We start from the raw sequence: 23,067 nt of genomic DNA, 5'->3' as shown, positions 1-23,067 counted from the left end.
CACAGGCCTTTCCGATCCCTTCCACTCAAACAGCACCAAAGGGAGAAGATGATTCCACCAAGGATGGAAGACAAGGAATTTCATGGGAACTGTTCAGGTTGAAATTCCCAGGCCAAGGGTCTCATTTCTGTTTAGTTTATTGGAGGGCTGAGTTCCTTCCGTGGCTAGGGAGCACCGTGTACAGGTGTGTGGGAGCAGGCACTTGGAGCTCACTGGTGGCCTCCCACAAACGCCACACACGTGGCCAAAGAGAAGCCCGCTGAGGGACTTGGGGAACCTGATGTCCACACTGCTGCGGAAATGAGAAGTAAGTACAAAGAGGCCCTGAAAGGGACGGTTAAACAGGTCTGTTGGCCACGCTCGGGTAAAACACGTATCTTTAGTTTTCTGTAGCAGAAGACCCGAAGTCTGATGGTGGCATATTTAACACCAGACCTATTTTCATGTGCAAGTATTGGGGGAGACGGAGGCAATCATAAAGCTAAGAAGCACATCGTTTGCTTTTGGAATCATCAAAGCTCACCCCACCACAAAGCATCGCAGCAAAGTCCCAGCTAAACCAGAGTTCTGAGGCTGTGCACCTGGGAGAGAATTAGGTGCTGGCCCCTGGCCCAAGCCGAGTGGCCCAGGGAGGACAAAAGGCCAACAGTCAGGCCTATGAGCCCATAGCACAGCCACGGGGTGTCACTGAGCTCCCCCTGCAGAGGCCTCTCTGCAGAAGCAGCCCATGATGACACCTGCAGAACGAGGTGAGGGGTGGGGTGGGGCCAGGGAGTGGTAGGGCCCAAGGAGGGCACATCAGGGTTTGAATTTATTACAAGCTACTATGTATGGTCCATTTTCAGTGCCCAGAGCACGTGGAGATGGGAGAGGGTGGTTCACAGAGACCTGCCAGGTGTCCGCAAAGCTAGCAAAAAGCTGGGCAGACAGATGGGCCAGGTAATGTGGAAGGAGAACCAGTGGGACCGGGAGGGCACACACTCAGTTTGTGTTGACGAAAGCCCTCTCCAAGCTTGTGCATTACTTTGAGGGTCAGCACTGGAAGTCTCAGCATGAGATACCTATAAACCTTTTATTATCGACAACATTCGTCTCCATGAACTTTCTGCTCAGTCCCAGGAATGGGTTTGATACTTTACAGGAATCAGCTCACGAGGCCCTGACAAGCCCACAGACATGACACCATCACGAGTTTCTGGCCGAGGTCACAATGCAGTGGGGCAGAGCTGGCTTGGCTGACACCGGCTGCAGAGCCAGCATTCCCCACGACCCCCGAGGATCCCCCCCAGTCCTGTAAATGGAGCTGGGACCTATCTGTGAGAGAGGGGTTCCTGTGCATGAACCAGCCTTAGAATGCCAGACAGACAGTGGGATGTGTCCTCCTCTGCCAAGCCCCACATGTCACCTATCACACTGTTCTTCCAAAGGGCTAAATATTAACAGGCGACCTAAGGAATTAAGTCATGTTTCCAAACGTTCTTTCTCCTTAGGTCCATGGGCCTGAGAGAATCTGGCTAACTCAGTGAAACTGTCACTTAAATGCACTTGCCCACCAACTGAAGTCCCTGGAGAAAAGAGTAGACCTTATGAACAGTACGGCCAGACTTGCACAAAGCTGAGCTGTTTTGCTCACAGCCCAGGTGACAACTCCCTGCAGGGGCTCTGCTCCTCCTCTGAGCACCTCCCCTCGGTGAGCAATTAGGCGGAACCTGCAGATTACACTGCTTGTGTTTAGTCCATACGGGTGGAGACTTCCTGAACACGGCGCCTGCAGTCAGCCAGCAGAGGTCAAACATGCTATCCACAGGGGTCGGGGTAGGGTCCAGATAAGGACACCACTGTGGGAATTCCCGTCCCCAGACCGACGACAGGGAATAGGGTTGCCCACTGTGGCCGTTCCAAGGGCTCCTTTGGGCTCATGCTGGCCTGACCTCTCCACAGGGAGGAAATGCTAAGTGGCCAAGCTGGAAACAAACAGGCCCAGGGAATGAACCTTAGCAGACTTCTAGGGGTGGGAGGATGGAGAAGAAAGCAGCGAAGACACTAGCGCGATTCTAAGTCTGTCCCACAATCACCAGTACATACATGCCCTTCACAGTTAAACCAATGTCTCGTTCCCTCTTCAGAAGCCATACATTTTGGGTTGCAGTAAAAGCAAATAATGTGAGCTGTTGAGTAGTGTAGGCAACAGCATGGTGGCCACCCTCACTCTGGTTCTGGCCTGAGCTTCCTGCCATGCCAGGCCCCCAACAGCATGTTTTACCAGCTCCCTGCTGGGTCCCTTCTGGGGCTCAGCCAAAGTCTCTGAGTTCCACAATTTCATGTTCTGAGGTGTCTGCATTTCTGTTGCCTTTGAAGTAGCAGTTATGGCTTACACATCTCAGACATATACCACACATGCACACACTACATACAAATACCACATATACCACATACACAGACACATCAGACACACAAATACCATGCAGGAACCCGCTGCTGTTTTGGAAATAAAGGAGAGTTTTCTGATAGCTTTTTTCTTTTCTTACCCATTCTAAAAACAATCACTTGTCAACATTAAAAAAACAACTCCAAGATCAGGGAAACCAATGCAAACCGTTTCTATAGACGTCATTCCTTTCTGCTTCCGAGGGGCAGAAGGCATGCTGGGGCTGGTGTTCTTCCATCTAGATCTGCCCTCAGAAAGCCGCTCACAGAATACACCACACGAGGAAGAACAGAGGTTCCCATCACCAACACCAAGTTCCTTCCAGGAACTCCAAAAGCTCTCCGAAATTCTTCCCCAAACTCTAGGTGTGCACATTTATTCCCACGCTCTAAGTACCAAAAATTCTATAACTCTAAAAAACAAACAAGTTGCATTAACCTTCCTCAGAACATTCCCATGAAACAAAAACAATGCCACACAGTGTGGGGAAGGTCAGGCTGCTGGAGTGAAGGGGATGATGAGAGGGTGTGCTTATCTCATCCTAAGCCTCACCCAGGTGGCCCCCACCACCGGGTTCCTCCCTGCCAGCCAGACCGGTGGCACAGAGCAAAGCAGGGGCACAGGCCCGTCACGGATGCTGCCTGACCTCGGAGCCCCCACCCTGCTCAGGCACACGCAGGAGACAAGGAAAGACATATAGGGTATGAGAGAGGGCCAAAAAGAGGGAGAGAGCCCGAGCGAGGGAGAGAGAGACAGAGAGATAAAGAGAGAAAGACGAGACAAAGACTGAGAGAGGAGAGGGATGGAGAAGGGGCACGATGCAGAGGAAGCTGGCGGGGTTAGGGTTTGGCAGTGGCAGGTCATGCACCTCTGTCAACCTCATGGATTCCATGAGCGACAAGCCAGGGGACATCTGAGCCTGGAATGAGATCGTGGCTCAAACTTGCCATCTTACTCAGCTAGTGTTCTCGGTGGCCTTGGGCATAGTGAACAAGCCTGTGTTCTCACCCACATGACTCTCATCTAATCACTAGTGTGCTCTGGGCCCAGCTTTTGACAGGCCAGGTACCAAACTTCCCACCTGGCTCCCTCCCCCTCCAGCTTGAACAGAAGAGACTAAAGGAGAGGCCCACGACCTTATTTGTAAACAGCAGGTGCTAAGGAAAGTCAGTATCCAGTTACACAAAGCTCTGAACAGCCACAGAAAAGTGTCCCACCTCTGGAAGTATTCTACAGTATAACTGAAAGATTGACTATCACATGCACCGACAACTCTGCTGCTTCATAAATCTAGGAATCGTTCCTTTTTGGTGGGAAAATAGCAAATTGTTGTTAATTAGACCAAACTCCTTCAGGACATTTATTCAAAAGCACATTTATCTTAAAAAAAAAAAAAAAAGTACATATTACAAAAACACGGAGAATTTTTAAAGGAAAGAGTTAAAAGTAGTATTTCATTAGAAAAACAAATGGACGTATAAAACGATGACATATGGCCACACTTAAGAATTCCCCACCATGAAGTACGTGTGATCGCTGGATGGGAGAAAGACATCTGGGAGGCTTTATAGAAAGTGTTACATGCTTGTGAAATTTCTAAAATTCCAGACAACAGCTATGTTTTGAGGAAGCATTCTTCTTAGAGGTCCTTCAGCATCGTCACTACGATACAGACTTCAGATACAAAATCAATCACTATGCACAAGTGCTTCTGCTCTGGGTTTAAACGTGAATGACCGAGATTTTCCAAGGGGCCACCTAAGTAAGCATTCATAATCTTCCGAATCTTAACTGTTGGGAAAATTCATGTGCTCGGCCATTATTCACACACTCAGTCTCTTCATCATAAAACTGGAAACTTCAGGTTGTTGCCACTGATGGCTAAGGTTGAACCAATTCATTAAAATTTACAAAAATAGGTATTTTATGAATTATTCGTCAATCCTTGGCAGACCGTCTGCTGGAAAATATACTTATGAAAAATTTCTTCAAAACGAGTACTACTCCATCCTTAGAAATGAAACAAGGAAACCCACGCTGTCCCCTCTCCTCAGGCCCAGGGCAAGGTCCCTGCTCCAGGGTCTTTGTTCTCGTTCTCCATGGGGGTGTGTGCCTACCCTTCAACAGAGATGGGAGCAGGGATGACAAATGAAGACCACACAGCACCACCCCAGGACAGGCCCCTCACTGTTCATGGGCTTAAACAGTCCAGTCCGGAGTCCTGCCACCCAGAGACCCCTTTATTGCTGAGCACTGAGGACGGGGAGCCGTGGGACAGTGCGCTCGAGGGGTCACTGCCAAGGACCAGTCCTCGCACCCCCCAGGCCCTCGGCTCCCTTCCTGTGCACCACAAGTCTATGGAAACGCCGGAACAAAGGAGCCCCCACGAGCGTTCGTTCATTCCAGCTTCCAGGGTGAGCATGGCGATTGTGTATCTTTATTCTAAGAGCAGGGACACCTCAAAGCAGGGAGGGAGGCCAGGTGGCCACAGCCCCAAACCAGCGCCCCGTCAGACACGCCCCCACCCCTTCTACCTCCACAGGCACCACTCCTGCCTGGATACCTCTTACAAGGCCAGACAGAGCCCTGATCCTCTCTGTAGCTTGTTACGTGGGTGACATGCAAAGCCATCCCCAGAAGGTCCCCCAGCCTCTCTCTCTGAGCACTATCAATTCGCAGTGAGCGCCAAAGCGCAGGCCAGACGCACCTGTGCTGGTCTTCAGGAGGAGCCACAGCCCGGAGATGTCCTGCGACAGCAAGGAGATGAGGCTTAAGGTCATGCTGTCGCCCGCCAACGCGCTGGCGTCAGGAGGCGGCGACCTGCCTCCCGGAACGCCCGTCCTGGGCGCACAAAGGAAGGCTGCAAGGCTCCATCTTTGGGCTGGCCACCCGCCCCGCAGAGGAGACTTGGACCCCTGGGGCTCTGCAGGGCCGTCTTCCCAGCCTGCTCCCCCAGGGCCTCGGGTTTGCTGTCCCTGAAGCAGGAGCTCTGCACGGCCGGCTGGCTGGCAGCTCACTGATTCTGCCAGAGGACGGTTAACTGTTGAGACCCCAGCAGAGCTTTGGCTGCTGCAGCAGCAGCTTGAGCCCTGAGTCGCCCGTCCAGACCCTCCCTGCAGGAGCCCCGCGCTTAGCTGCTGTCAGTCCACTAAGCCTGGCAAGGACCAAGGGGCAGGGTCTGGACCTTCTGGCCCCAAGACACCTCACTGGGGATGGAGACGCTGGAGATGAGCTGGAGAGCAGTGCGCTTAGGTGGCTGTGTGATGCTGCTCTTCCATGTCCGTCTGTCTGTGAGTGCCTTTGAAAGCTGTGTGCATGCACACATATCCATGAGTGCCAGCAGATCCTCAGCAGCCCTGACCACAGAGCCACCCTGCCCCGCGGGGGGCTAAGAACAGAGAAGATGTAATAAGGGGGGACCCTGCCATGGGTGGGGATCCCTGCGGAGCTCATTAAACTACAGGTTTTGATTCTGTGGGAGGGATGGCACAGAGATTCTAACAAGCTCCCAGATGACACTAGCCTGCAGAACCTGAGGGGCTAAGGGGTCCGGTGCTTGACTCCAGTGCTGGAGCCAACACACCTGGAGAGGACGGTCCTTTAAGCTCGACCAGGGATTGGTTTTGGCTTACGCATAAGGGCGGACACTGAGCAGAAGTGTTTGTATGCATTGCAGGTGTTGTTCCTACATCTGCCATCGGCATATAATGTTGTATACTCTTTCCTCCCTGCCTGGGCCCTGGGCAGAGACGCAAATGGAGTCCATCGAGTGGTGCACGCTCACGCTATTGGGGGCGCTTGTCACTGCAGCGGCAGCTGATATACACCCCAATCCCCACCTCCCCTCTTCATTCCTGTCACGTGGCTCTGGTTCTGACCTGGTCTTTGCTAGGTAATTACAATTGTTTTCTTTCTAATGGCTCCTCTTCAGCCTCCCGCCCCTAACGTTGGCAGATGTATTTTGCAATCACAGCTCTTACAGTTGCCTCAGGGATTGGGAACCTCTGGACATTCAAGCAGATCAGGGTGCAAGCCCTTAGGGTGGGAGGCAAGGCCCTTCACAGCTCCGCTTCTCCTTTGCAGCTTTTGCCTGCATTATCCTACCCTCCAGGTCCCCCAGCTCTTAGCACAGGTAGGTCCCTGTCAGGCTGAGCACAACCTTCTCCTGAAAACTGCTCAGGGATGGCCCACAGAGGCCACGACAGCCCACATCCAACTCTGCCCTTTTGCTCGGTGGTCCTGGTGAGCCTTGTACCCATGGCACTGGGCAGGACTCCCAGTGCCAAGGGACCTCGAGCATGTAGCATGGTGGTAGCACCCTTGGCATGAGTCACGGACAGCCAAAGAAGATGACTGCTCTGAGAAAGATGTTATCAGACCCAAAGCTCTTTTACCAGAAGGGAAAAGGGACCTCACTTTTAAACACAAGGACAAGAGGTACCACGTGACAGAGGAAGGGCTATGGTTACATCCACTTAACCATACGTCTGATTCCTCCCCCATGTCCCCAACTCTGTCCCACTGTGGTCTGTCTGTGGGTCAGACCTCGTGTCCCCTGGCACACAGCAGACGCCCAAGTTGCATCAAGCCGCAGGATACGTTATGAGGAAGGTGATGGCAGCCGCAATGCTCACTCTCATTTAGACCAGAGGCCATCTGCACCCACGAGGGGAGGTCAGCCGATCTGTGTGCCACTATGCCTGCTCCTTGTGGAGGAAAACTCACTTGCACCGAGTCTGTGAAGCATTGCCAAGGTCCGGGTTAGTGCTCTTGGGGGGCTCTTCTGGTGGACAATCCAAGAGCACATCAAGCCTGGGCCAGAAAGCGGAGTCACACATGCTCCTGGGAAAGCATGGGCTCGGGGCCTGGCCTCACCTGTTCTGGCTGTCCTTTCTTTCGCCTGTTCTAGAACAACTCCCTTGGAACACAGTAAGGTCTAGTCCTCCCAGCAGCTCCTGACTGCTGGTGAGCCTTTCTAACACAAGGGCTTGCTTAGCTGGAAAGAAATGATAGACAGTGTACTTCACGCAGAATAAGGCTTGTTTATTTATTTGAGGGAATGCAGCAATTGGTCAAAATCTGTGGTGTGTAGCACACAGTCTCGGCAACACCATAGTTTACACACACACCGTGCAAAGGACTAGTACAAGTTGGCCCAGCCCAGAAACCTGCAGCCTGAGGTGTGTGGCCTCCCCCAGCTGCACCCTGACTTCCAGCCCAGCAGAGCTCAAATATTTACAGGAAAAATCGCATTAACCCTTCCTCGTACAGAGATGTAACAAAAGCTAAGATATCAGTCTCCTCATGGTCAAAATGGTGTCCCCTCAAACCTTAGAAAAATATTTGTATAACTTTAAAATAGGCTCTGGACCCTGAATTATGCAGAGAGCAGAACCACGACATGGCAGTGCTGCGTGCTCTCTACGCATTCTCTGCTGGGTGACAAAGTGGGAGGAGCCAGCCTTGATTCACAAGGTGCGCATGCCCTTAGTTGCTAAGGCTTTTCCTCACCACCTGGCCTTGTTTCATCGTCATGGAAACCAGGTGAGGCAATGATCACTGCTCAGCAAAGCCTCCCGCAGCAGGAGAAGCTGGCCATGCTGGCTGCTTAGTCTTACCCAGGCTGTGGGCCCAGATACCACATCTTCCTCCCGCTTCCCCACCCCCATGTCCTCCCATGTCCTCGAGGACCTTCTTCAGCTTCAAGATCGTCACAGCTCTGGTCCTTCCTACCCCCAGCTGCTTCCCCTTAGATAGTGATGCTCCTTGGGGTTCTGTCCTCAGTTCTCGTGTCCTGCTGGCCCCGTTCACTCAGGGGCGAATGAATTGTCGCTGCTCCCAAGATCAACCCCCTGTCATAGGATAAAAAGCAGCCTTTCTGGGGCAACATGCAGGTCTGCAGGCGCTAAGCAGAGTGGCTGTCCTTCCACTGGCCTCGATCCTCCCCAGCTCCATCTCCCTATTTCCAGATGAGCTCCAGACGTGGAGCATGGCAGTTACCCCTAAGAGAGGTGTGTTGGTGCCTCTCCATCCTTGGGCCATGTGCCACCATGACATGAGGGACCCAAAGGAAGGGTGGGCGGCCATCACAGAGAGGGCTTGGTGGGGCAGTGCATCCCCAGGGGCAAGGTCTCAGCCCACGCAAGCACCTCAGTTCCACGTACTAATTGAGTAACTCGGCAAACCATATAGTCCAATTTAAACGAATGCTCACTGAAGAATCAAGTGGCCTAAGAGAAGACAAGATGGACTAATACAGCAAGCACAAACGAACAAAAGGTAATGGGCAGTCTGGTCGAATCTGGCAAGACTGTGCCCTAAACAATAAAAGTTGTCCAGGACAGTGGGTTTAATCCTAAGTGAAAGAGCAATTGCACTTTCCATTGAAAGCATCTTCCCAAATAGATAATATTAGCTGTGCCATTTATAAAAACTCATGCACGTGTTTTTTTTAAAAAAAGAAAACTTCATTGAATAGTTGAGTGAGTTTTGAACCCAATAAACATAAACCCATTAAAACACAAAAACTTAACACCTCCTACTTTGCAAAAAAAAACAGATTAGCATTAAGAAAGATATACATTTCCTTGACATCAGGGAAAAGGAAACTCACTAGCTGAATTTCTACATAATCTGCATAATTGCTAAAGGAAACTGAAAACTAAGAATCAAGGCAGAGAACCCAACCCATGGTACCTGCTCCCGTTTCAGCCATGATGGCTATGAAAACAATTTCATTAGAACTGAAACACGTTAAATGTAGAATCTGGCTTTGATTCATCGTATCAGATGTGGAAAAACTATGAATTTTTTTGAATCATACGACTCGCACTTAAAACATATTTTTGTCATGAGGGTAAAAATGTTTTTCTGTATTATTAATTGAAAAGCATTATTATTTAACCTCTTATCATTTAAACATCTTGGCTCTTTGTGTGTACAGTTGCCCCTTGAACAACATAACATGGGTTTGAACTGCTCAGGTCCACTTACAAGCAGATTTTTAAAAATAAATATGTGTAGTACTGTAAATGTATTTTCTCATCTTTATGATTTTCTTAATAACACATTTTTCTCTAGCTTACTTTATTGTAAGAGCACAGTATATAATACATATGATATACAAAATATGTCTTAATTGACTACGTTATCAGTAAAGCTTCTGGTCAACAGTAGGCTATTGGTAGTTAAGTTTTTGGGGAGTCAGAAGTTATATTTGGATTTTTGACTGCTTGGGGGGCTGAGGTTAGTACTTCTAATCCCGTGTTGTTCGAAGGTCAACTGTATTTCACAGTTAGCAGAGTAGTATTTGCACGTAATTTATAAGTCGTCATGCATGGATGGGATGTACACAGATAAGTTTTCCTGATAGAAACACATAGTCCCCAGATGTACAGACCAGCCCACATTCTCCTGTGCGCGCTTTCTCTGGCCTCTGCCTCTCCGTGCACTTTGCCTGGTGAGTGAGAGCCCACCGGCAGGGCACCACAGTGGTTACAGACCCCGAGGCTGGGCCTAGACCAACCTGCCTTTCTGAGAGGACCATCATGTCTTCTTTTTCTTGAAGAGGATTCAGGAATGGAAGCCAGGTCAAACCACAAACAGTCTTGTAGCACTAAGTGTTCTGTCTCCTCACTTTGCAGACTTAGTCCCCCGTCCCTCGGAACCCCCATCCCCCCGCAGGTCCCTCCTGGCTTGAGGGTCTGCCTGGGCCCTGGGCTCCATGAAGCTCTTTCTTCTGGATTCCTTTACCTGCCCCCTGAGGTTTTTTGTTGTTTTTTTGTTTTGGGTTTGAAGTCTGGACCACAGTCTCCTGTAACGGCGGGTAGGGGTCTACCTGCCCTCCCATGTGCTCCAAACACATTGGCCCTCAACACCTGTTGACAGGCTCTGGACTCATGGAGGGGTTGTCACACCAAAGGCTAACATGGCTCTTCCTCATCCTCAAACCCAAGACAACATGCCCTCTTGGCCTTGAGTTTACAGTGCGCCTGAGAAGAAGAGAGCGTGGGCTTGCGGACCTGAAGCCCTCTCTTGTCCCATCAGAAATTCATGAAAGGCCACCACAGCGGCTGTGTGCCTGGTTACATGGACAAGTTGCTGCTGTGGTCAGAGCCAGGACTGCAGTTGCCACCTCCTCTGCCCCCTGGGTTTCCCCTGTGTGCTTCCCCCTCTGCCAGAATTTCCAGACCATGCACGGCCTTGCTTCCTCTGAGCACGCACATCTTGGAGTCACAGACTTCCCGCGACACTGGGATCACAGACGGCTGCCCGGGGCCGTGCACTGGGATACGGAGCTCCATTGGACTTTTGTCTGTGGAGGCTAAGTGGCCAAAGGCACTGGGGAAGGTCTGAGCATCTTTTGTGCGAAGGGCTAATTTCTGTCTGGTTTCCACATCACTTACCATTATGGGTAGCCCAAGACAGGGACACCTGAAATCGACTGTCCCAGTCACATTATCCGCACAGCAGCAAAGACACATCCATCCACCCGCCTGGCACTGGCTGTGGCAGTGCCGAGTCTTGGTCACAGCACCAGGGCCAGGCAGAGCCGATGCTGGGCCATGCGCCCTCCCAAGGGCAGGCTTGTTCTCTGCTATCTAACTTCGAACGGATTCTGGTAGCCTAGCAAGTCTGGTGAATAAAGGCACTGATCAGCCTCCAAGACAGTGCAAACCCAAACTCCCCATCGGGTCTCCAGACACCTCGTCCCCCAAAGGACCCGTCCCGGCCCCCTCACCCTCGCCCCAGCTCTAAGCTGCCCCATCCTCTTACTATCACTCAGTTTTGTGTTTTATTGTACTTTTGTGTCATTTCTCCCTTATTTTATGCATTAAGGTTTCCCTTCTTAATCGCAATAGTGATTAATGCTTTGGGATTGGCTAGTGTGGGGACTCAAAGTGAGCCGTGGGAATTATGCCACTTACATTTATTTTCTGTTTAGTCCTTGCTTTTCTTTTTGCTTGCGTTTTTGTATTGTGAATAAAAAATGTGTATGGAGGTTATACTGGCGGTACACACTAACGTATTACTTGGGGGGTACAGAAACATGAGGACTGAAAGAAGGCCAGAGTGCGGCGGTTAGGCCCAGTATAAGCCAGTGAATACCTGACAACTTGGATGGAACTCAACAGGAGGGGCCCAGGACCCCCTCCCACAGGTCCCAGAGCAGAAGCATCACCCACAGGGGCTGTGAGCAGGGCCTGGGCGGCCCCGTTTGGGGGCCAAACAGAGCCAAACAGGAAGACTCTCTTTTGCCTGACTGGAAAAACAGACACACGAGCTCCAGATATCACCTCTGAACAATGAGCTTCGCTCTCCTTCCGGGCAGGGCCGGGCACCCAAGTGTTTATCGGAACCGACCCATCATTCCCCACCTCCCGGGCAGCAGGAACAACTGCTCCATTTGTTCCACACAGCTGCGACCTAGATGGAAAGGACCTGGGCAGGGAGCAGCGTTCTCCTCCTCCTAGATCAACAACTTCATGTCACAAACCCAACAAATCCAGGTGTGTGCTGTGGGGTTGCAGACAGCAAACACAGCTGGAGCCTTAGGTTAAATAAAATGCCACCATAGCCGGATTTAGGAGGGTATAGAGCAGTATCATTTGCTTTTCTGCGCTGGACCACCGTGATTTTGGTCTCAGGCCCCACTGAGGCTCTCAATAGAAATTCTGGATTCTAAATCTACCACTAAGCTGTCTCAGTGTCCTCAACAGAGAGGAGTGGAGTAAGATGACCTCACACTCCAGGGCTCATACTTGTTGCTCCATTCACAGGAGTGGTAGGACTTTGGCCATTTGACACAGAGAAAGGTGGCCCCAGGTCTGGACCCTTGCAGGGGCCCCAGCCCACACCTGAGACATAGAGGTGGGGACTAGCCTGAGCCAGGGTGCCAGGTGTGTCTGAAGGTCTAAGCGGGAGTTTCGTGGGGGTGGTGGGAGAGGGAGGACCAGCTCAGACTGCAGGCAGGAGGCTCGCCCATGCAAGCCAGCAGGCGGAAACACGGACAGCCCTGAGCGTGCAGGTGGGTGGGTGCCGCCAGGTGTTGGTGCTCGGGAGACCTGAAGGGAGGGGGGAACCAGATCTAGGTGCTGGGTTCACCAAGAAACCTGTGCCCAAGGGCCCACTGGATCCACATCTAGAAATAGTTCGGGGACACCGGGACAACAGAGGGAGGGGACGGGTGTGGCATTGGGAAGACCCCTTAGGAGGGACGTCATGCTCTCGTCTACAGCTATTTTCCAAAATGAGTTTCATATCATGGAAACAAGGGGAAATTGTAGTACAGCAGTGTCTGGTCCACGCACAGCTCTGCTGCACACACAAAGCCAAGCAGGAAACAGCTCAGGGTCATCAGTTATGATCCAGGGCTGGTTGCATTGTGGGTACTTTGGAAAACTCCATCTTTATTTTTACAACTCTCCAAAGCAGACGTGTTATTTTTGAACATCATTTACCTTTGTGTTACAGCATCTACCGTGTTTTCCCGAAAATAAAACCTAACCCGACAATCAGCTCTAATGCGTCTTTTGGAGCAAAAATTAATATAAGACCCGGTCTTATATTATGTTAGATAAGACCGGCTTTTATATTATAGTAAAATAAGACCGGGTCTTATATTAATTTTTGCTCTAAAAGACGCATTAGAGCTGATTGTCAGGCTAGGTCTTATTTTCGGGGACACAGGGTAACTAAAAGGTGCTGAGAGGCTCGGTAAACTTGAGGATTCAAGAGACATCTGATTACATTGGGAAAGGAGGGAGGCATGACCCTGCAAGGAAAATGGGAGATTCCGTGGGAAAAGCATGGGAGCTCGATATAGCTAAGATCAACCCAGAGCCATGTGAGGACAGAAGAAAGCCTATACGGTGTGGCCAGATTTGGGGCTGTCTGCGATGCACTTGAGGGAATGTTCCGGTATTGCCTTGTTCGTGTGGGGTGTGCCCAGGTTTGAAGGGGCTGTGGGCCATGCCTGTGCTGCCTCAGAATCGCCAGCCCTGCATGTCCAACATCAGCACATGCTGCTCCCCATCCATCTCGGGTGACACAGAGAGGGTGTTCTCACCCTCTGATTCCCCCTCCCCCCCACCCCCACAACCCTAGGAGGAAGTGAATTGGGCTAGGATCTGAGCCAAGATGCCTCATGCCAGCTGGCAATGGGATCGGAATCTGCTTGCCCCCTCTCAGCTGCCTGCTGCTATCCCTCCTCAAGTCATCAGGTGAAGAAACAGCTTGGCCCCAAGGGGGGCTGCTGGCATCTGGTAGCAGCCCCAAAGTGACTGAGACAGAACAAAGCTAAAAGTACTAGTGGGCAAAATCTAGACCAAACAGGTGACCGAAGTTTGGAATTATGACAAGAGTCATCATTGTAGTGCTAGTGGTTTTGGAGCCCTGGCTGCAAAGGACTCTGTCTTAAGCTTTCCGTGTCATTTTTCCTTCACTCCTTTAAGCACGCGCTCAATAGGCAGTGGTTTACCAGCACTGCCTGGAGCTGAGAGCCAAGTGCCTGGGTTGAATCCTAGCTGTGCACCTCAGTGAGCTCATCCGCAAAGTGGGGTGATGGTGCCCACTCACAGGGCTATGAGGATACAATAAACCTGGGCTTGGGGCACAGTGCTGGAGCCCCAGGTGAGCCACCGAATAAAGCTATGTGCTGTTGAGGATGAGAAGAGCTGATACAGAGATGAGCTCCATATATGCCAGATGATGTTATGTGAAATGGAGAGAAATGATGAGACCAGAAAAGATGACCAAGAGTGAGGGACTGGGGAGGGGGGGGGGCGGGCAAAGGGCAGGGAGCATCCCTGAGAACTGACCTTGGGCAAACACCTGAGGGTCTCAGCAGCTCTACAAGAAATGTGGCATCATTCCATTTTATAGATGATAACACTGAGCCCCTTGCCTCAGCTCACAGTGAGGAAGGGGCCGAGCCAGGATCTGAACCCAGCAGGTTCTGGAGCAACTTCCAAGGCACAGCTGGATCCATGCCAGTAGACCTGGGTCATGTGGGCTCTGACAGGCCACCTGCAGCCTCTTCTGGGCTGCATGCAGGGGGAGGAGGCACCAGACCTCAGGCCCCTGATGGAGGCGATCTCAAGAAGAGGGTGGGCACCTCAGAGAACATTCTATGTTTACGGCATGACTTTCTCCTGAGATGACAGGCACCGCAGTGGGTCTCACCAAAGGACTTGACCAGCAGGGCTGTGGGGTCCACTGGTCACTGAACAGGGCCTTACTCACGCCCCTAGCCAGCAGGATGAGACAAGTGGGGCTGCCAAAGGTGAATTAAAATATTTTTTAAAAATGTCTCTGCCCCTCCGATGCTTTTACAAGTACAGCTTACAGACTCACATTGAGAACCCCACCTTGGACCTCCTAGGCAAGACTCAGAGGCTTCGCTTGTCTTTGACACTGCTGCTGCCCCACAAACCCTTCCAATTCAGAAATGCACTTGATTCTCATTGTCCACACCTGGAACGCTAGTGTGCTTCATTTATCAGGGGGGAAAAAAGGTGGTGGAGAGCTGGGTATGCTCATCAGAAACAAGGTGCAGAGCTCTAAGGATATATCTCAATGCCAGGCCTGGTGATCGGTCTTTTCCTGTACCCCACTGGGGGCCACCAGGGCCCCAGACAGAGATTCCCCGATTTCAAAGATTCCCTCTAGACTCTCTAGAATCCCTGCAGTTGAGTCTATTCTGGGTCAGGATTCTTGTTTTGCCCTACCCTGCCACCTCAGTCTATATTTCCTCTTTCTCTCTCTGTACTGCACTCCTCTGGTCAACCATACACTGTATTTTCCTTCACAGACCTGATTCAACCCTTTAAAGACCATCCTAGTCTTGGCCCCAGACTTCTTTGTCCATATTATTTATTGTTGTAACCAGGCCAGCTTATCTTTCCTGGGAGTTGAAGCTTGCTTTCCCTTATCAGCGGTGACAGAACATGCTGGATAACTAGCAAGTACTAAGAGCAAGTACTGTTCCGACACTTAAGTACATAGAGTGGGGAATCTCGATCACCACGCTCGAGGTCCAGGAGACTGTCCCCACGAAAGGCATCTCATGCCCCATCCTGGGCGTGGACGGCCCGACCATAAACCCCGGCGAGGAAGTGACTCCACTTCTAGGACTGAAGGGATTCTAAGGAACCATCACCTCTAGAACATCCAGGAAAGGTTTCTTCAAGTTGGTTAATCACCTTGGAAAGATCTTTTATTCCAGCAAGTTTCAAAGGCTCTGCTTTTGCTTTCAGATACATGTGAGATGTGCAGATGTAGAGGCAGTTCAGGGCAGGGCTGGCCATCGGCCTCTAGGAAGTCAAAGGTTCCCGTGGTTTCCCAAGGCAGGTGATGGACAGACTGAAAACAGGTGACAAGGTAGTAGCTTCCAAATGGTCAGTCTGTCGTCTTTTTTTAAATCAAGCTTTTACTTAGAGATAACTGTGGACTCACACGTGATTGTGGGAAATGAGCAGTGAGATCCTGGGGACTGACTGTCCTTGGTGGCAACAGCTTCAAAACACAAACGTGTTGTCCTTTTATGATCAGCCCTTCGTCCCTCCAACCCCCACCACTTCCTTTGCCTTTTAAGTGAACTTGTGTTTATTTTGTTGCTGTTGTATTTTATGTGTAGTTTTATGTCAAAGGGAAAATCACTAGTCAAGCAAGCTGCTGGGCTCTCCAGCGTTCTCCACTGTCCTTATTCACCTTCAGCTCCAAAGAAGGTAAATACCGTATTCAGCCAAACAAACACATCTTTTGGATTGAAGCAACTTCCAATGCATTTGTAATGTCACCCGTGAGGCTGACCTTGTACCTGTCCAGACTTACATTCCAGCTCTCACAGACATTGCGGGTTCCAAAATGGGTCCTATCACCTAATATCCTCCTCTGATATCTGTCTCAGTCATGGCACCACCGCCCAAGCCAGATGTCTGGGAACCATCCTTGATGCTCTCCCTCCCTTCCCCTACAAAGCATTACCAAGCTCTGTCCTCACCCCCTAAAGTCTCTCCAGTCACTCCCTACCCTTCTCCTGCCACGGTAGTTCAGAACCTCATTATCTGTGACCTGGATTGTTCCAGCAGGTTCTAAGTCACTGCTTCCCCACCTCTCGTCTCTCCCCACCTCCACACTATTTCGACATTTCCTTGCAGAAAGAGAAGCTTCATTTGATATCTCTGCTGAAAGCCCTCAGGTCTCTGGTTAAAAGTCAACTTCCGGGACCAAAATCCCCCACCTGCGTATCTAGCTACTGGCACAGCCACTTGGAACCACGCCATTGTTCGTATTAACACATATGTTCCTTTACCTGGGATGTTCCCAACCTGCTGTCTCTGGGTCACCCCTCCCATGTCATACTGGAACCAGCAGTGACCACAAGCCGCTCCAGGACCAGGAGCTGCCCTGACCACTGACCTTTACGGGAGCTGAGCTCAGCCATGATGCTTCGTGCACGTAGGTGAAGCAGGAGCCCAGGCTGCCATGTGAGCGGTTTGGGATTTGCCCCGGGGCCCAAACCCGGTGCAGACAATGTGAAATAACCACCATTTGTTGGCAGAAAGCATTTTCTTTCAACTTGTTCAGAGGTCAAATATAATTTAAAACTCAGTGCTTTTAAAATCAGAACGTTTTAGATGTTATGCTGATTTATAATGAATATAGATGTCCTAATGCAGTAAAAAACAATTGATTAATGGAATGGCTGTGAAATGTTAAGGAGAGGGGTAAATAAAGTAAGTGCCATGTGCCCCCCACAAGCCCTGGCAAAAAACAAAAAACACAAAACACAAAAAACATAAGCCAGAACATTCTGTAAGAGTTTCATAAAGAAGGAGATGTGGCTGAGACAGTATCTTCCGCGTCACTATTCAGCTGGCTCAGTTAACTAATCAACACTTGCCTTCTTGCAGTTGTGCTTATTGCCAAAATCTACCCTCGGGGGACAAAGTCTCCACCATGAACAGAGGCCAAGAAAGAGCAGCTGGAGTGTGTCCCAAGCCCTTGGTGGCTCTATCTGACAGAAGTCTGACGGCCGTGTGCCCACCATCCTTGGGACAGAGCACTTAGGGCGTGTTCATACTTGGTCTGTATCACGCAACAACTCAGGTTAGGCACATTCCTAGGTACACTTGGTTTCTATTAGTAAAAAGGTAATACTTCCTTATAAAGAATTATTAATATTTTAAATACAATGAGAAGATGACTAAGGACTGTACAAAAAAAGGAACTTTTAACAAGAAATGGTACTCATGACCTGAAATCCCAAACACAGGCTGAGCACGGCGGAGTGGGCATGTGGCCGGGACCAGAACAAACCAAATCCTGACTTACAATAAGTTATTTCTGGTAACTTAAGACATGAGGAGGTCTCCTGACTCTGGAATTCCTAGCATCCCTCACAGGACATGGAGGGCAGTCTGCTGCAACTCCAGGTCTGATATGGCTGAAAGACTGGGCATGAAAAGCAAAAGTCTCATGAATGTTTTAGAACGTAAATTTCAATTGCATTCTAAACTGTAGTAGTTAGGACGACTTTTTCACCTAATCCATTTACAAAATCTGATAGTTTTTTGAATGCTTAACAACTTCTGATAAAATTTCCAACATGCTAATGAAATCATGCTTTAAAAATATTCTGGTTTTTTTCCTCCACAGAATGAGTAATGCCGGGAAAAAATGTTTGAAAGGTGATTGTGTCATCAGGAAAATACCCACCCCCCAAAAAAAGGGGAATTAGATGTGAACTCAAAATTAACTGAAGAGGAAGGCAGGGAGGCTAGTTTTCTTAGCAGCATTTTTAAGGAAGTTCCATGCAAACTCCCAGGCTCACTTTCAGATTTAGTTCAGACTGTGCTGCCTGGAGCAAACATACCTCCAACTCAGGTCTCTGCAAGAGAGCAGCACACCCCTCTCTGGGGTCAGCCATCGGGTGGGGTGGACCCAGGTGCCAGACCTTGTTGAGGGTCAGATGGCTGCCAGGGGTAGCTTCTCAGAGGGTTTCAAAAGCCCTGTTTCAGGTCAGGCGCTGTCCCATTGATTTCTCTCCCCAAACTTGATTAATATCCCAGACAGGTTCTCTTAGCTCAGTTGTTATCCATCCCAATTGTTCACAAACAACATAGATTGATTATTACAGTTTTCTCTCCAGCACCAAGCACAGCCCTGACATAGAGTAAGACACTCAGTACCTGCTTCTGAATGAATGAATGAATGAATGAATGAACAAAAGCACTTCTTGGGTCCTTTAAATCTTTTGTTAATTCCTTTGTTCTTAGCTAAATACAGAAAATAGTTTACTTTTCTAAAAATTTTGTTCCTCTATATAAGTGATGGAGAGTACTCTGATCACCTCTTTCAGATAACCTTAGAAAATAAAGGTTTACCTGCAATAGTAGAAATATTTCACACGCATTTTGAATGAAACTGCAAATGGGGTATTGTCAGCCCACTGCTTCCTGCCTCATCTAGCCTGGCAGTGTATTTTTTTATATTTCTCGAGGCTCCATATGCAGAATGAGCATTTGTGTTGGTTTCATTTTAACACGTTCTTTACTTTCTCTTCTTGAAAAACCATTCTCCAGAGATGTAGAAAGAGTAGTTTTCCTGAACCCAACCTTTCTGATATTCTAAATATTAAATTTAGAATATAACTTTCACAACAGATTTTTAAATTAGTGTTGCCAACACATTTTAGAAATCCTAGTGGTCTTTCAACATAAGACAGTGATAAAGAAGGGTGTTGTCATTCGTGCTGTTTTCAGGATGGATAAGGTTTCCTACCAATCTGAACCATGATAAGATTGATAAATTAAAAGGAGAACATTACTGAATTATGAATCTCTTTGCATCTCACACAGAGCCTACAAGAAAGGACCCCAGACGTTGAGCTTTATCTCCTGCTCTATGTAGAACGTCCGATAAGGGTCTCCATGGAGACGGCTGCCAGTCAGTGTATACAGCTCTGCACACACATATGCAAAGCCATCAAGCATATTCAAAGCTATCCACACAGGGATGGCTGACACACACCTGTTACAGGCTCAAAGGAACAGATCCCAACTCCTGCTCCAAGACGCCAGATGCAAACATGTGGCCTTTCTTTCTTGTTCTTTCATTTTTTTTAGATACACATTTTTATAACAGTTGCACCGCACCCCAGAGGTACTAAACAACCTTTTCTTCTCACCAAATAACATCAGGGGGAAAAAATATAGTAGATAAAGAATATAAAAAGTATCATGTGTCCTGGTCAGAATCAGCCATACCCACATAGCAAACAGTATATGTGCAGTCAGATGTTACTCATATTTTCTCTGGACCATAACAAACTAGGCAGTGCCAGTAAACAGTCACGGAGTGTCCGCTCAGCCTGGACACGAACCACACACACCTCCCTAAGAAGAAGCTTCCCACCCTCAATGCATTTTCCTGAAATTTTCTGCTAGACACAGACTCTTAATTCACAGCGATCCGCCTAGACCCAGCCCTGCTTAGCTTCTCTGAGGAACACAAACACAGTGCCAGCAGCCAGATTTCAACTAACTGTGGAAAGGGCTCACATTTGGGTGTATCCCACCCCCTACTCTTCAGCATCTCTCAGAAACCAGTTATTAGGACGATGACAACAACATAGCACTACTGGTGGCCATCCTGTTAGTGCTCCTTACACAGACGTCACACTTTCATCACACACTCACCGACACCTATATTCTTAATACGACCTCTATGGCATCACCTTAAACGGCCCATTTGAACAAGCACTTGCATTTGAGCAACACTCTGACTTCAGGCTCTGAGGCTCCTACCTGCTGCCGATGGAGGGTCCTCCTCCTGCCCTTCCAAGCGGAGCAGCTAAGCTCACTAAGATATGGGACTCAATCTGTGAGATTTCACAAGGTCATTTCACTTCCTTGTTTTGCGACTCTGACTCAATTTTAATTTACCAGTCAAGTATTTTTAGTCAAATGGGGAGAAAAGGGCACCCAGCTTGTGCCTCCTGGTCTTGTGGCAGCTGTTCTCTGTTGGAGTTCCCTGTCACGTGAACGGTAGTTCTGAGAGAACCAGAGGGGAATTTGGACATTAAATAAAAATAAAAGAAGAAAAAGATTGAGAATCAAAACAGAAAACTGTGTTGCCCAGTATTAACTTCATGCTGGGTGGGCTTGGGAGGACCCTAGTCTACGTCCTGGGGAGCCCATGACCCACCCTGGGGAGGCCGGAGCATCTGCCTGTTGGTGCAGGAGGGACAACATTCAGTTTAGGCAAAAGCACTTCTAGAAAGTGCTAGAAGAGACGGGCAGAGAGAGACTTCCTTCCAAGACTATCCAACCTGGACCAGATACACGTCAGAGCCCCTGGGCCCCCCCCCCAGACCACGTGAGCCCCTATGTTGGGCAGCACACTACTACACCCAGGGTCCTATTGGGAAGGGCAGGGGCTGTGGCCCAGAGAAATGGTTGGGTAAGAACAAATCCACCGAAGTGAGTTCACAGGTATCCAGACAACACCTGAGCACCTGTGCACCAGAACCAAAGGTAAGGCCATTGAAGAACTGTTCCTAACTCTGTGATCTTGAGTGTCTAAGACCACTATGGCCACAGTCCCGAATCCCACGGACAGGCTGTCCTTGGCTCTCGTTTGAGAGGATGAGAGAGCAAGTGAAGGGAGAACCTTTGAAAAGCCCTTTTCTAGTGGCCCCAGGCGGCGCCACAGCTTATTTTCTTACATTGACCACAAGCTCTTGCTGCCATTCATGGAGTCCCCCAGCATCTCTGAGAGGACCCACGAAGGCACGAGTGTGAGAGATGCAGGGCTCAGGGTCAGGGTGCAGGCATATCTGCTCCAGCTCTTGTCTCTGTGAAGCAGGGGAAACTTTTTGCAGGCCAGCGTAGCAGCGAGGGCCTGGGGCTGAAATGACAAAAAACTGGGGCTCAGCTGGCCTGGGGCTGAAATGACAAAAAACTGAGGCTAGCACTGGGCATACAGCCAGTGCTCAGACAGCAGTGGCATCTGTCTTTCAACAGGTGGTCCCGTGGGGTTGGGAGGAGCTGGCATCTTTGCTCTGATTTTCCCATGTACTCATCTCCCCTTATGTGGTTCTTTCCAAAAATGCTTTAGTACCAATGAAGTGTCCAAAAGATAACTGAAATGGTACATTTTCACAGCCCCCAAAAGTCCTTTCCATCTGTTCTTACATTTTAATGCACCTTTCAAATTCTCAGACTTTGCCTCTGAGAGGTGTGCTCAGTACAAAGTGCACACCCCGTGGAGACCAGAAGTGGGAGTCGGGGAGACCAGCCCCGCTCCAGGATAGAAGAGTGCATGGTGGTCCCCTCTAATGGGCTACATCCTCCAGCCCCCAACTAGCATTGGACCAACGCAGGAGAAACAGACACAACTCACTCCTCCAAGTGTTTCTATGGCGTATTTAAGGTTATTTTGTCCAACTGTGGGTTTAGCCCAATCACTGACTTCAGAACTTAATCTCCACAGAAGCTTCAATTTCCCTGAAGGGAAAAGCATGTTATTGTTTTACAAACAGATAAAGAGGCCGCCTCAGATCTCCTGGGCAGAGCCCAGGTTTCCACCCCTGCCCTGTGCTGAGGCCAAGCTCATTCCCCTTTCGAGGTTCTTCACCAGTGCGGGACCATAGGTTCCCGAGAATTCTCACCTGCCAGCGTTCCTCTCTGCTCTAGGCCAGCCATCCTGGCCCTCAATTTCTGCCCTCCCCTGGGGCTCCTCTGGTGGGCTCCACTGCCAAGTTCATCACCTTCCCTGCATCTTCCCCAATTAGCCGCTGACCTGGCTCCCATCCTTGGTGTCCTGTCACGGCCATGACAGTAACAGGAGCAATTGGGAAGCATAGCGAACCCACTGGTCTAAGCTGCACTCTTCAGTCTCCCGTCAGCACCCACGCCCGCTTGCCCAGTCACCATGGGTCACTCCTGACAACCCTCCAGGACAAGCCATGTGAATTCTGACAACTACTAACGGACCCTCCAGTGTATACAATGGGTGACACTGACATCAGAGAGTGATACAAAGCTTTATAAATGGCAAAGTTCTAAATCTGATGATTAAAACTCAGAACAAGGGGCCAAAATAAAATGCTGAGGAAACACCCACAGGCTCCTTTCCAGCAGGACCAAGTCCTGGCCACGATGACGTCAAGGTTCTTACCACAGAGAAGGTGGGATTCAACTAATAAAGAAGCAACATCCCCCACCACATTCCAGGAGACTTCCTGAATTTCAAGATTGAACGAAGGCACCCCTTGCCAGACAGGAGACTTGCTCAGCCTGCGCATGGTTGTGGGGCTCTGACAGGCCTGTGCCTGGGAGACCGCCTGGGATTTGCAGCTTCCCGGGAAGCTGACAACGGACACAGCTTTGTGTCATTGAACTGTGCTTAACCGTACAAGGCAGTCAATCTTCAAGTAAGTCACCAGGCTTGCGTCACTGTGTGAAGGGGATAATCAATACCACGTAGTAATGGCTTTTGTTCTGTTTTGCATTTTACACGTGATCCAGCTATAGCTCTGATGAGCTTGGTGCTGGCTGAGCTCTCCCCTCTCAAGTTTAGACTCGCCATGGAGCTTACACTTGCTAGCCAAAGGGAGATCGTTCGCCTTTGGT

At 49.6% G+C, this 23,067-nt stretch overlaps 1 protein-coding gene across 20 annotated transcripts in view; it reads right to left on the bottom strand.

Moving 5' to 3' along the window:
* Nucleotides 1-23,067, bottom strand: part of MCF2L (MCF.2 cell line derived transforming sequence like) — a 169,995-nt gene that overhangs the window by 71,639 nt on the left and 75,289 nt on the right. For 2 of the 20 annotated variants that reach the window (XM_019746584.2, XM_074329538.1), the window contains exon 1: nt 5,136-5,462. The exons of 16 other annotated variants lie outside the window; for them this stretch is intronic. In XM_019746584.2, coding sequence (XP_019602143.2) covers nt 5,136-5,208 — 73 coding nt within the window. In that variant the 5' untranslated portion in view covers nt 5,209-5,462. Of the gene's footprint in view, nt 1-5,135; nt 5,463-20,238; nt 20,298-23,067 lie in introns of those variants that run through there. 2 more of the 20 variants (XM_019746591.2, XM_074329545.1) reach the window with 2 other exon arrangements.

The sequence above is a fragment of the Rhinolophus sinicus genome, linkage group LG04 (genome assembly GCF_036562045.2).
Source record: "Rhinolophus sinicus isolate RSC01 linkage group LG04, ASM3656204v1, whole genome shotgun sequence".
NCBI classification, from domain to species: domain Eukaryota; kingdom Metazoa; phylum Chordata; class Mammalia; order Chiroptera; family Rhinolophidae; genus Rhinolophus; species Rhinolophus sinicus.
This window is presented reverse-complemented; position numbering and strand designations above follow the sequence as displayed.